At 44.5% G+C, this 14,795-nt stretch overlaps 2 protein-coding genes across 2 annotated transcripts in view; both read left to right on the plus strand.

Annotated features, from left to right (window-relative positions):
• LOC308326198 (protein NLRC3-like) overlaps positions 1-4,758 on the plus strand; it is a gene marked incomplete at both ends in the record, with an annotated part of 94,273 nt that extends 89,515 nt beyond the window's left edge. Inside the window, one exon of the mRNA XM_080779006.1 lies at positions 4,734-4,758. Within this exon, the coding sequence (XP_080635132.1) occupies positions 4,734-4,758 (25 nt within the window). The remainder of the gene's footprint in view (positions 1-4,733) is intronic.
• Positions 4,759-6,571: 1,813 nt separating this feature from the next.
• The window catches only part of LOC308334936 (MAP kinase-activated protein kinase 2-like), a 35,187-nt gene continuing 26,963 nt past the window's right edge, over positions 6,572-14,795 (plus strand). Inside the window, exon 1 of the mRNA XM_080791832.1 lies at positions 6,572-7,433. Within this exon, the coding sequence (XP_080647958.1) occupies positions 7,053-7,433 (381 nt within the window). The 5' untranslated portion in view covers positions 6,572-7,052. The remainder of the gene's footprint in view (positions 7,434-14,795) is intronic.

A 14,795-nucleotide genomic window follows, 5' to 3' on the forward strand; every position in this document is an offset into this window, starting at 1 on the left:
GTTCAGTTTCAGACGGACACGTTTAGTGGTTGCACACAACAACACTCACTATTGAAGCATGCTTTGAAGACGCGATCCGCGAAGAGCAGAAAGTTAAGTTTAATTCTAAATAATTAACACACATTTCAGTGTTAAAGAAGACTTCTGGGTTACAGCCTGGAGTACTGCACTCATTCATTCATTCTGGATGAAAGTCACAGAGGTTTGTTAAGTTTGAGGTATTCGTTTTAAGTTTGAATGTGATAGCCATCGTTGATTTGTTTTGTACTTTCTCCATTTACAACCCCTCCCTTGATTACATCTACATAAACGTTCAGATAAAGTGCTCTTCCTAGGTCTACGGATGTTATATAAATCCTCGGGTGGGTATAATTACACGTATCTTCCTTATTGTTCAATAAAAAGCATTTCAATGAGAACGGTGGCCATTTTACCTCGTACCCAGCTAACATTGCCCCGTTAGCTAATGTAATCAGGGTGCAATACACCTACCAACCGATACCCGGGTAGTGGCCAAAACATTGATAAACTGCATGGCCACCGATATGATTCAATTGCTTTTTATTTAACAATAAGGAAGATCCGGGTACTTTTACCCACCCGAGCAGAAATGTAACATCCGTGGCTCTGGGATGAGCACTTTATATTTGAAATCTGAACATTTATGAGGCAGGGGTGGTCCCATGTAGGGACCCCCTGGAGGTCCCGACCCACAGGTTGAGAACCACCGGGGGGTCCACATTGAGAAGCACTGCTCTGCAGTCTGAATCAGTGTTGTTTTCGTCGACTAAAACTATGACGAAAAATGTTCGTCGACTGCCTTTTTCCACTGATGAAAACTAAATGGAAACGAAATTAAAACTAAGAAGTTATAGACTAAACATACTGACAATTTTGTCAACAAACTAGACTAAAAGGTTAGGAGGGGACTAGTGGACAAGAGATCCAGTATAAGCCATTTGCATGCTGAAAATAGCAGATCTACAAACTCACATATGGCAGATCTGTGTTTATATAAATAGCAGATCTACAAGCTCACAACGCAACCGCAACGTGTCTATTTTCAGCAAGTGTAAAAACAGTCATTAGGACGGCATCAAGGCCCGCCAAAATACATTTTGTTTCGACTAAATCAACTGTAGATTTAGTCGACTATAAAATCTTATGACATTTAGTCGACTAAAACTACACTAACACTAAGACATTCCAGGTGACTAGTAAAATGTGACTAAAACTTAAATGAAAACTAAATAACAAAAATATGCTGCCAAAAACAACACTGGTCTGAACCGGCAGGTGATCAGGTGACATCAGCCTTCAACTTAACTTAAACATATAATTACTATTTACCAAAAGACTGAGGATGACGTGTGTAACGTTACGGGTGTCATTATAGACATTCAACGTCATCACAATGACCCAACGCTTGAAATACTGGCTGAATGTTGTCAGATATACGTTAAAGGAGCAACTCTGTGCCATCTGTGTAGAGAAATACCGTATAGAAGTCTGTTGGGGGAAGGATATCTTCAATCTTCTGGCTGTCCGTCCGTCCGTCCGTCTGTCTGTCTGTCAGCTCATTGGTCACATGGTACACAATATGATGCAATTCTCTGCAGCTCGTATTTATCTCCAAAGTGGTCCTTGAAGGGTGACATGTTTGTAGTTTTGTGAGAAGATGTACCAATACTGCAACTCAGTAGTAATTTAGTAAAAGTACAAAAGTATCGGCATCAAAATGTACTTCAAAATGTGTACAAAAATCTATTGAAAATAGCAGATCTACAAGCTCACAATGCGTCGTGTTGCAAGTTGAAGTATATAGTGGGCGGGTGGTTGGAACGTGTATAGCTCTGTTTCCGTGGGTGCATACAGTGGCGGCCTTCCTCAATAGAGGGTGCATAAAGTCAATGGAAAACCGAGTGGCAAAGTGACAGGCAAAGTGAGTTTAACATTGTTTAATGTCGTTTATAATGCAATTAGATATGACTTTTCTGTCCGTATGTATGGGCTGTCAAGGCCAGAAAGTGTAGTTTTTAGCCACTCAGTATAAGGCGTTCCTGCATAACTTCCTGGTTTGATGATGATGTCACACGCATACCCTCTATATTGCAAGGCTGTGTTCACTGTGGGCTGTATTTTGCGTGTCTTAAGTACCAGGTCTAAAAAAAAAAGTTACGCAGGCATGCTTCTTTCATTTACGCAACATCTCTAAAATAAAATCTATTCTCACTCCCACTGACCTAGAAAAAATTATGCACGCTTTTGTTTCATCCCGCCTTGACTACTGCAACGGACTATATACCACTCTATCCAGCTCCTCTTTATCCAAACTTCAACTTGTACAGAACACAGCAGCCAGAATTCTCACCAACACCAACCGTCGAGCACACATCACCCCGGTCTTAGCCACACTCCATTGGCTGCCCATCAAGGCTAGAATAGATTTTAAAATCCTTTTAACCACTTTTAAAGCCCTACATGGACTGGCCCCACCGTACATTTGTGATCTTCTGCCCCCCAAGGTCAATGTGAGATCCCTGCGATCCTCAGACAAAGGCCTCCTAATAGTTCCTGGGACTAAGAGAAAGAAAATGGGTGACCGTGCCTTTGCAGTAGTTGCACCTACTTTATGGAATGCCCTGCCTTGCACTTTGAAAAATGCTGAGTCTGTGGATATTTTTAAAAGTTTGCTGAAAACCTTTTTATTTCGGGAACATTTTTCTGATTTTATTTGATTTGATTATGTTGTTCTTATTTGCTTGTTCTACTGTCCTGTTTTAATTATGACTGATTTTATTGTGTCACTGTACAGCACTTTGTAACATTGTTAAGAAAGGTGCTTTATAAATAAAATTTACTTACTTACTTACTTACTTATTCCCTAACTTGAGTAAACTAAAGACCTGGAGGTGTGATCAATGCCATTTGGCTATTCTGAGTGGCCAAAGAGCATTGACCACGCTTCCAGGTCTTTAGTTTACTCAAGTTAGGGAATAAGACCTGGTACTTAAGACACGCAAAATACAGCCCCGAGTCTGTAGTCTGTGCCTATAGCAGGGCCCAGCTAAATGTGGGGGGAGGGCGTTACCTCTTGTCATTTGGGAGCCCGGGGCCCTGCTGCTGTGGGGCAAGCGAGGGCTATAGACAAACACACACAGATCAGTCACTTTGCTATAGAGTGACATGACAAGCTTGTAAACATTGACTTTAGTCTGCAAATGAGAACGTTTACACACGCAAAGCGTGTGTAAACGTTGTTGTGTAAACGTAAGCGTGTAAACGTCATTCACAGCGTTCAGCTATGGTTCCGTTTGCCCCACAGCACGGCCAGGGGGCGGAGAGCAGAGAGAGGGGGGGCTCTCTATGGCGAGACGATGCTGGAAACTATAGTCAAGGCTGTCCTATGTTTTGTCCTAAACTAATAGTCAAGGCTGTCCTATGTTTTGTCCTAAACTAACAGTCAAGGCTGTCCTATGTTTTGTCCTAAACTAATAGTCAAGGCTGTCCTATGTTTTGTCCTAAACTAACAGTCAAGGCTGTCCTATGTTTTGTCCTAAACTAATAGTCAAGGCTGTCCTATGTTTTGTCCTAAACTAATAGTCAAGGCTGTCCTATGTTTTGTCCTAAACTAATAGTCAAGGCTGTCCTATGTTTTGTCCTAAACTACAGTCAAGGCTGTCCTATGTTTTGTCCTAAACTAATAGTCAAGGCTGTCCTATGTTTTGTCCTAAACTACAGTCAAGGCTGTCCTATGTTTTGTCCTAAACTAAGGCTGTCCTATGTTTTGTCCGGTCCACAAGATTCGACACAGCACCAAGATACCCCTGTTATGTACCTGTCTAAATACTTCCTTAATGTCAACAAAGTCCACACCCACAACACCAGAGGGAGTGCAACAAACCATGTTCGCTTGAGATTTGGCACAAGCGAGGAAGGCCCTACCAACAGTCATTAAGACATGTGAATCCCTTCAAAAGCGCTCTCAAAGGGCACCTACGGACGGCTGCAATTCGAAACTGGCCCCCGTAAAATCTGCATCCCCCCCCAACCCCTTTTTCCCCTCACTGTATATGGTTTTTTTCCCCGGTATTCACGCCCTCTATGATGTGTTCCCGTTTTTGGCTATATATAAGTGTATATTTGTATGTCTCTAAATGTTATGATGAATTGAAAAAGGTGGACCCTCTTGTAAACAAGTGTAATATGCTTTATGGTGTCGTCCACTCACAGTTGACAGTTTTTGCATTGAGTTGTGCTTGAAATGTACTGTAATTCTGCAAACTCAACCACTTGTCCATTCAAATTTCAAACTCTAGACGGGCCTGCCCCAAAGTTATCAGTGCAGCCGATTCTCAACAGGCCTGAGTTCTCAACAGGCCCGAAGATTAAGGCTCGGCCCCACCTACTTTAGCTATTGAAAAATAGCAGATCTACAAGCTCATAGTGCTGCACCAAGTGCCGTGCTACGAGCTTGTAGATCTGCTATTTTTGAAAAATCGTTAAAATATGGCACACATCTTTTGAATATATATTCTCTCAGAGAGAACATCTTTGGATCAGGAACAACATATTTTCAGATGGGGGTCGACGGCCAAAGACACATCATTTTGGGGGTCCTTGACATGAAATATTGAGCACCACTGATAGAGAAACAAAAGGTATTTCAGAAAACTTAGAAGACATTAGATGACGGGGTGTTTGACTCCCTTATTGTGTTGTGTCTCTTTTAGCATGGTGTTTTACGGCTTGGCCTGAAATAGACTCCAGTTTAAGTGTCCAGTTTCAGAAAGCCGTCAGAAAGAGCAGCTCAGTATTTTCCACCCCCACCTTATGCTTTCTCCCAGCATGTATCATCTGGAGCTGCTGCTGGCTCATCAAGCTTCACATGGGCCCCTTTTCCACTGCTTGGAACCGGTTCAGTTCTTTTCCACCGCTTGGTTCCCAATGGGAACCGGTTCAGTTCTTTTCCACCGGTTGGTTCCCAATGGGAACCGGTTCAGTTCTTTTCCACCGCTGGGTTCCCAATGGGAACCGGTTCAGTTCTTTTCCACCGGTTGGTTCCCAATGGGAACCGGTTCAGTTCTTTTCCACCGCTGGGTTCCCAATGGGAACCGGTTCAGTTCTTTTCCACCGGTTGGTTCCCAATGGGAACCGGTTCAGTTCTTTTCCACCGCTGGGTTCCCAATGGGAACCGGTTCAGTTATTTTCCACCGCTTGGTTCCCAATGGGAACCGGTTCAGTTCTTTTCCACCGCTTGGTTCAGTTCTTTTCCACCGCTTGGTTCCCAATGGGAACCGGTTCAGTTCTTTTCCACCGCTTGGTTCACAGTGGGAACCGGTTCAGTTCTTTCCCACCGGTTGGTTCCCAATGGGAACCGGTTCAGTTCTTTCCCACCGCTTGGTTCCCAATGGGAACCGGTTCAGTTCTTTCCCACCGCTTGGTTCCCAATGGGAACCGGTTCAGTTCTTTCCCACCGCTTGGTTCCCAATGGGAACCGGTTCAGTTCTTTCCCACCGCTTGGTTCCCAATGGGAACCGGTTCAGTTCTTTCCCACCGCTTGGTTCCCAATGAGAACCGGTTCAGTTCTTTCCCACCGCTTGGTTCCCAATGGGAACCGGTTCAGTTCTTTCCCACCGCTTGGTTCCCAATGGGAACCGGTTCAGTTCTTTCCCACCGCTTGGTTCCCAATGAGAACCGGTTCAGTTCTTTCCCACCGCTTGGTTCCCAGTGGGAACCGGTTCAGTTCTTTCCCACCGCTTGGTTCCCAATGAGAACCGGTTCAGTTCTTTCCCACCGCTTGGTTCCCAGTGGGAACCGGTTCAGTTCTTTCCCACCGCTTGGTTCCCAATGAGAACCGGTTCAGTTCTTTCCCACCGCTTGCCAGGTTCCCAATGGGAACCGGTTCAGTTCTTTCCCACCGCTTGGTTCCCAATGGGAACCGGTTAATAAATACTTTTTGAAATGTCTATGAGGAAAATGAACGGGGAATCATTTCCTGGGCCCTGGTAGGGGGCGGGACTGGGCCCTGGTAGGGGGCGGGACTGGGCCCTGGTAGGGGGCGGGACTGGGCCCTGGTAGGGGGCAGGACTGGGCCCTGGTAGGGGGCGGGGCTGGACCCTGGAGCATTAGTGAGGACCAATATGGAGATAGGTTGAAAATGAGCGAAGTGGTCCTTTAATCAAAAAATCACACCTGTGTGAACTGAGTGGTGCAACTCCCCTCTCTCTCTCCCCCCCTCCCCTCTCTCTCTCTCTCTCTCTCTCTCTCATTAGCAGGCAACAGTGCAGCACTGTCTCTCTCTCTCTGTTTCTGGCACAACAGCGCCCCTACTGGTGCTCATTAACGTCACATAGGTACTAGGCTACTACTAGTCACATACAGGTGACTAGGTGAACCAACACATGGTACTGGTGGTGAACACCACTCAAAAAGCAATTGCAGGCTATAGAAGCATCTGTTCTGCGCCTTTAAGACCCTGGCTGACAGTCGGCCAGTTGTGAAATAAATAGGACTAAAGTGAGGAGGGCGGTGCTTACAGTCTACTCTCTGCACACATGAAACCTATGAACTACCAAGTGGACGCAAAGAGTCCACACGCTGAACTTTAACAACGACATTTTTGGACATTTATACTCCGATGAGGACGTATTTATTTTCTTGTTTGGAATATCACCTTTCTCTTTTGTATGGCAATCATCAGATCCATTCTGGATCATGGACATGGACAGCTTTGATTGGTGAACTCACTGCGGTGAAAGTTTAGTTAATGTTATTGGACTGGTGGGTATTTCCAGTTGAATTAGATTATAGATTAAAGTGTTTTGCGGTGTGATTTAAGCATCTTTGGTGCTCATTTTGGGACATATAGCCTGTCAGAGGCGCTCTTAAGCAGCGGACCAGCGGTGAGACTATATATCCAGTGAGACAGTTTGACTTCTTGGCTGAATTCTATTAGTCATACTTTCCCGTCTGGCGACGGAGCAGTTATAATAACATAACAGCACTGTAACGGACTGTAACGGGTTTTTTTGGGGGTATTATTTATTACCATGTTACAAAATGGGAATGGAAATAACGAGACAGCGTTGCGGCCGGCTCCCATGGCTGAGCCCGAACCCGAGGCGGACGACTGCTGCGACTCCCCGCCGGCCACAGAGACGCACAGACAGCTGGTCGTCGCGGACGCCGTGCAGGTCGTTGACGCGGACAATTACAACGCGTCGTCTGCCGCTGACAGCGGTGGCGGCAGCGGCGACGACCTGACGCACTTCCCACTGCCCTCTCCCCCGCCCGCCTACCCCAAGCCGGAGATCAGGCGCCACGCGGTGACGGACGACTACAAGATCTCCAGTCAGGTGCTGGGTCTGGGCATCAACGGGAAGGTTCTGGAGTGCACCAACAAGAAGACCGGACAGAAGTGCGCACTCAAGGTATTAGGTATACCGGTATAGGCTATAGGCTGCAGTATTCATGATGAAGCCCAAAAATGGGTCTAATTCTAAAGCTTGCCATTGATTGAAATTTTGATTTACAGTTTGCAGAATTACAGTACATTTCAAGCACAAACTCAATACAAAGACTGTTAACTGTGAGTGGACGACCCAATTAAGCATTATTTACACTTGTTTACAACAGGGTCCACCATGTTCAATTCATCAAAACATTTAGAGACGTACAAATAGACACTTCTATGTAGTTAAAGAACAGAACAGGAATTCATCATAAAGGAAGCAAAAAGGGAAAAGAAACTTATACAGTGAGGGGAAAGGGGGGGGCACAAGTTGTGTGAGCTTGTAGATCTCCTATTTTCGGCGTAATAAGCGTTCTGAAGTTCTCTGGTCACGGGCCCTGCAGGGGGTACCCTTTACGTTCTCAGGTGGGGGTGTATACAGGGTACCCCCAGGGCCAGAGGTCGTTTGGGGGGGTTCGGGGTGCCCTGCGCACAGCACCGGCCTGTGTGAGACCTAGACCTTCAGTCTAGAATAGATGGACTTGTAGTAAATATCAGCTCACTGTAAATGCAAGAACACTTTGACCTTTCTTAGTTACAGTGTCTTATCACCAGATTCCTCTTCGCATGCCACGGATGTCACAGGCAGACACTAGTGGCGGTGGGAACCGTGTGTGTGTGTGTGTGTGTGTGTGTGTGTGTGTGTGTGTGTGTGTGTGTGTGCGTGTGCGCGTGTGTGTGCGCGTGTGTGTGTGTGTGTCACACCTGTCACTCTTTACTGTATATAAGCCATGTGCTGTGATTTGATCATGAAATAGCATACTGAGTCATTGAGGAGTTAATTTGATTTATTCATGTATTATTATTATTAATGTATTATTATGATTATTATTAAATGCACAATATGAGCCATTTGGAGGTGAAAGTTCAAGCCGATCCCATCCCACTCCCACCCCCCTCCCTCCCGTCATTAGGAAAGGCAGATGGATTTTGTGTTCTTTTTAGATTACTGGGGAATCCCACATATACTGTACAGTATCGGTTGCTCTTGTCAGCAGAGCTGGACTCACAGGTGACATAATCGTTGTGTATACTGTACATATATTATACGGTACAGAGACGAAATGTTTATATAATGGTCATGGGGGCCCGTCGAATGCCTGATCTGCAAGTGTACAAGTGGACAGGCAACGCGGAGTCTACTGTACGTCACTGTTAGGTATGTTACTTCAGGGTCAGGTTATGGCTGAGTGTTGATTAAGCGTTTAGTTGTGAAGGTTCATAACAGTATATATGTATGTATGTATGTATGTATGTAGGGCACACAGAAGCATCCTGCATCATGTCATTAAGACCTGGAACACATCTGTGTCACCTTGCCTATATATAACAACTTTAATCATTATTTTAAACCATTCATTTAAACTTTAGCTGTTTAGCTCACGGCACAGAGTTTGTAGATCTGATACATTTTTTATTTTTTTTATTTTAATCATGAAAATGTGTGCAAATCTTTGAATATATATATATAAATATATATTCTTTCACAGCAAACGTTTTTAACTCATATCTTTGCTTCAACATATTTTCAGATGAGGGTCGGTGCATACAGTATAATGTATACGTAATGTATATATATTGGCGTCCTTGACGTGAAAAAGTTTGGGCAACACTGACAGAAACAGGTTTTTCTGAAAAACGTTTAGAAGACGTTTCTTTATTTATTTGTTTTAGAATTGGCCTCAGGTCTTAATGTGTTTAACACTAATGGAGTTAAAGTAAAGTAAACAACAGCACGTGGTGCAGTCACATGACACTAAAACGTTGTTTCCCTTGTGGTCCTATGTATTGAATTCATCAGCATATAATAAAATGAACACAATCTACAAATGCAAACGGATCGACGGGAGAGAGAGAGAGAGAGAGAGAGAGAAGGGGAGAGACACGCAGCAACAGGTCGTCATGAACGGGACTCGAACACGCGACGCGCTGTCAGGCCCAGAGCCTATATGTGGCGTGATGAAAAATAGCAGATCTACAAGCTCATAGCGCGCCACCGAGTGGCGCGCTATGAGCTTGTAGGTCTGCTATTTTTGAAAAATCGAAGAACGACTGACATAGAAACATATAGCTTTTTCAGAAAACTGTCGGGATGTAGAAGACATATTTGTGGCGTGATGACGGCGCCTGGTCCGCTGGGCATGGTGTCATCCCCCTCGTGGCTAGCGGGGCCTGCACGTCAGCGTCAGGTTGAGCCTCAGTGTTACAGTAATTACAGCATTTAGTTGTGAAGGTTCATGTTGTTCTGTCGGCAAACGGATGTGCAATGTCCATTAGTAGGCCACTATATATATGTACAGTACACTGTGTGTGTGTGTGTGTGTGTGTGTGTGTGTGTGTGTGTGTGTGTGTGTGTGTGTGTGTCGTGGTTCCTGTTTTAGTTTGTAATGTACATGTTGCATCATTTCAAACCAAGTGCTGAATGTGTTATGGCTTTGGTATAGTCTGGTGCTGCTGTCATTGGATGAGACGAAGGGTTGGGGTGCTGGACTACCCCTTTTTATATATGATTATGTATGTTTATGATTATATATCTTTATATTTATCTCCTCCTTACTGAACGCATGGCGCTGAACGCTGGTACTCTTGAGTTTGTCCGAGTCTGAGATGTGGCGCTTCTGAGTTCTGACTAGAGTGTCTGGAACACTGGAGTTAGTCTCTCTTCTGACTGAGTGTCTGTAACACTGGAGTTAGTCTCTCTTCTGACTGAGTGTCTGGAACACTGGAGTTAGTCTCTCTTCTGACTGAGTGTCTGGAACACTGGAGTTAGTCTCTCTTCTGACTGAGTGTCTGGAACACTGGAGTTAGTCTCTCTTCTGACTGAGTGTCTGGAACACTGGAGTTAGTCTCTCTTCTGACTGAGTGTCTGGAACACTGGAGTTAGTCTCTCTTCTGACTGAGTGTCTGGAACACTGGAGTTAGTCTCTCTTCTGACTGAGTGTCTGGAACACTGGAGTTAGTCTCTCTTCTGACTGAGTGTCTGGAACACAGGAGTTAGTCTCTCTTCTGACTGAGTGTCTGGAACACTGGAGTTAGTCTCTCTTCTGACTGAGTCTCTGGAACACTGGAGTTAGTCTCTCTTCTGACTGAGTGTCTGGAACACTGGAGTTAGTCTCTCTTCTGACTGAGTGTCTGGAACACTGGAGTTAGTCTCTCTTCTGACTGAGTGTCTGGAGCACTGGAGTTAGTCTCTCTTCTGACTGAGTGTCTGAACACTGGAGTTAGTCTCTCTTCTGACTGAGTGTCTGGAACACTGGAGTTAGTCTCTCTTCTGACTGAGTGTCTGGAACACTGACGTTAGTCTCTCTTCTGACTGAGTGTCTGGAACACTGGAGTTAGTCTCTCTTCTGACTGAGTGTCTGGAGCACTGGAGTTAGTCTCTCTTCTGACTGAGTGTCTGAACACTGGAGTTAGTCTCTCTTCTGACTGAGTGTCTGGAACACTGGAGTTAGTCTCTCTTCTGACTGAGTGTCTGAACACTGGAGTTAGTCTCTCTTCTGACTGAGTGTCTGGAACACTGGAGTTAGTCTCTCTTCTGACTGAGTGTCTGGAACACTGGAGTTAGTCTCTCTTCTGACTGAGTGTCTGGAACACTGGAGTTAGTCTCTCTTCTGACTGAGTGTCTGGAACACTGGAGTTAGTCTCTCTTCTGACTGAGTGTCTGGAACACTGGAGTTAGTCTCTCTTCTGACTGAGTGTCTGGAACACTGGAGTTAGTCTCTCTTCTGACTGAGTGTCTGGAACACTGGAGTGGGGAAACGATACCCCGTTGTTTGAGTCATTTCAAAGGCCTTCGTCTCGGATTCCTTTCCCATGAAGAGCTGCAATGTTGATGAGTTTAACGTCATTTCATATACAGTCAGATGTCTGTGTGGATGTACAGTATATGATGTACAGTATATGATGTACAGTATATGAGCTGTCAAGGCCAGGACGTTTATTTTAGTTTTTTCCACTCAGGCGTTCCCGCATAACTTCCGGGTACGATGATGTCACGCACGTCTCATAGCCACACACACACACACACACACACACGGACACACACGGACACACACGGACACACACGGACACACACGGACACACACACACACACACACACACACACAGACACACACGGACACACACACGGACACACACACGCGCTGTCACCTGTCACTGCTACGGCCCGGAGACAGAGAGATTTACTGGCTTACATTAATCTCAACTGGATCAGAGAGCCAGAACCATCAATGGAGTCAATACCAGAACCGCACACTCAGGCCTTATGGGGGAGAGAGAGAGAGAGTGGGAGAGAGAGGGGGAGAGAGAGGCAGACAAATTACTCAAATCATTTTTTACTTACTGTAAGTAAAATACCAAGGTATTGGCATAAACATGTACTTAAAGTACCAAAAGTAGAAAGTATACTCACTATGCAGAATGTCCCATTTGAAAACAGCAGATCTACAAGCTCACAATGTGTCACTGAGAGAGAGAGAGAGCTTATATAACAATATAATTGTCATATTTCAAAACATTTGAACATTTGAGGTCCTTTGGTGGTATTTATGCCTGTCGTGATAAATAATGACATTTTGCTTTAAATTAACTGTTGCTCAGACGATTATGTAATAACTGACAGTGTGTTTCCCGTAACCAGAAGTTGTGTGTGTGTGTGTGTGTGTGTGTGTGTGTGTGTGTGTGTGTGTGTGTGTGTGTGTGTGTGTGTGTGCACTTCTTTGTGTTTTTCTTTTGCAATTATTGACCTGTTCACGGCCGCCTACTACAATCACATGTGGCGTCTGGTCATTAGTGGGCGGCGTCATTCTGCATTATGCTCATGTTGGGCTCACCTACTGTACATGTCTGTAAAGACTTGGTCTTGTCCGTGGAAAATGGACCCTTACGGTGACGGGTCCATTTGGTTACATTGGAACACTCTCAGAGTTACAGACCTGTTGTGGTCATTCAGGGAACACTCTCAGAGTTACAGACCTGTTGTGGTCATTCAGAGTTACAGACCTGTTGTGGTCATTCAGAGTTACAGACCTGTTATGGTCATTCAGAGTTACAGACCTGTTGTGGTCATTCAGAGTTACAGACCTGTTATGGTCATTCAGAGTTACAGACATGTTGTGGTCATTCAGAGTTACAGACCTGTTATGGTCATTCAGAGTTACAGACCTGTTATGGTCATTCAGAGTTACAGACCTGTTATGGTCATTCAGAGTTACAGACCTGTTATGGTCATTCAGAGTTACAGACCTGTTGTGGTCATTCAGAGTTACAGACCTGTTATGGTCATTCAGAGTTACAGACCTGTTATGGTCATTCAGAGTCACAGACCTGTTGTGGTCATTCAGAGTCACAGACCTGTTGTGGTCATTCAGAGTTACAGACCTGTTGTGGTCATTCAGAGTTACAGACCTGTTATGGTCATTCAGAGTCACAGACCTGTTGTGGTCATTCAGAGTTACAGACCTGTTATGGTCATTCAGAGTTACAGACCTGTTGTGGTCATTCAGAGTTACAGACCTGTTATGGTCATTCAGAGTTACAGACCTGTTATGGTCATTCAGAGTTACAGACCTGTTATGGTCATTCAGAGTTACAGACCTGTTGTGGTCATTCAGAGTTACAGACCTGTTGTGGTCATTCAGAGTTACAGACCTGTTATGGTCATTCAGAGTTACAGACCTGTTGTGGTCATTCAGATTTACAGACCTGTTATGGTCATTCAGATTTACAGACCTGTTATGGTCATTCAGAGTTACAGACCTGTTGTGGTCATTCAGAGTTACAGACCTGTTGTGGTCATTCAGAGTTACAGACCTGTTGTGGTCATTCAGAGTTACAGACCTGTTGTGGTCATTCAGAGTTACAGACCTGTTGTGGTCATTCAGAGTTACAGACCTGTTGTGGTCATTCAGAGTTACAGACCTGTTGTGGTCATTCAGAGTTACAGACCTGTTATGGTCATTCAGGGCAATCTATGAATGTGTTTCTGGTCATATTATTGTCCACTCATTTTGTATGTCCGTGGCAAAAATGTCCACTACAAGCCCATCATGGCGATGATGATGATGACCCCTGTGTGGCGTTGTATATACTTTCACCATGAGTCAAAGGTCTGAACGTCTCCATTTACAGCCTGGTTGCTCTGACTGTCTGAACGTCTCCATTTACAGCCTGGATGCCTGACTGACTGTGGGTTGCTCTGACTGTCTGAACGCACCGACAGACTGACTGTGGGTTGCTCTGACTGTCTGAACGCACCGACAGGCGACAGCAGGTCATGTCGACCCCGGCTGCACCGCCATAGACTAAACTAAACCTCGCCACCCTCCAGTTCCCTTAATTCGTTCCACTCGGACTCGGAAGGAATGTGTTTAAGGGCGTCGCTGTTGTTTGAAGACCAGCGACATGAACACGTTAAACTTTCCATTTGTTTGCCAGGCCTGCATGCTCACTCACCCCATTGCCTCATAAAATACATGTAGTATTAGAGGGCATTTTAACTAGGGTGTTTTCATGATTCTGAATCCATTCCAAGCATTAGTTTTGCACAAAAAACACTCCTTGGGAGGAAAACGGTGGATATGGCCTAATTTAGCCCAAGGAGTGTGTTTTGTGCAAAACTAATGCTTGGAATTGGAATGGATTCAGAATCATGAAAACACCCTAGTTTCATATGTCACATGCTACTGAAAGAATGATTAAATTTGGACTTTTTGGCCTTATATATAGGATGTTATGGGTACTATGGTCACATATTATGCTAATAACTCAATTTCAAACTTTTAGTACATGTTATTAGACACATTTAGAAACACATTGGTGAAGAAATGTCTTGGTAACGATTTAGTTCCCAGATTTTCATAGATTTCTCTTACTAATGGTATTAATGTTGTGGGAGAAAAGTAATTCAACAAAGCTAACTAACTGACTAACTAACTCGGGCTGTCTCCAGAGTTACTGTATGTCTGTGCATTTCGCTGTTAGTTGGAGTCACACACTATTGGCACACTTGTAAATTAATGTCTATTTCGAAGGGAAAGAATTGTATCATCCTATAAGACAAATGGTTAGGAGAAATCACAAAGAATGAGAATGATTATTCGGCTCCCTTCCTGCATTCACCCATTTTGGGTGAAATAGCAGATCTGCATGATTACAGCAGGATCACAACGCATGTGTGAGGTTGTGGATCGACTAATAACTATAAACGTGTTAAAGTATAAACTATAGGGTTTGCGTCGTGGTTAATCAGTCTGAGAGGGTTGAGCTGATAAGTGTCCGTTCA

This window comes from Protomyctophum bolini (assembly GCF_963924005.1).
Source record: "Protomyctophum bolini genome assembly, chromosome: 2".
NCBI classification, from domain to species: Eukaryota; Metazoa; Chordata; class Actinopteri; order Myctophiformes; family Myctophidae; genus Protomyctophum; species Protomyctophum bolini.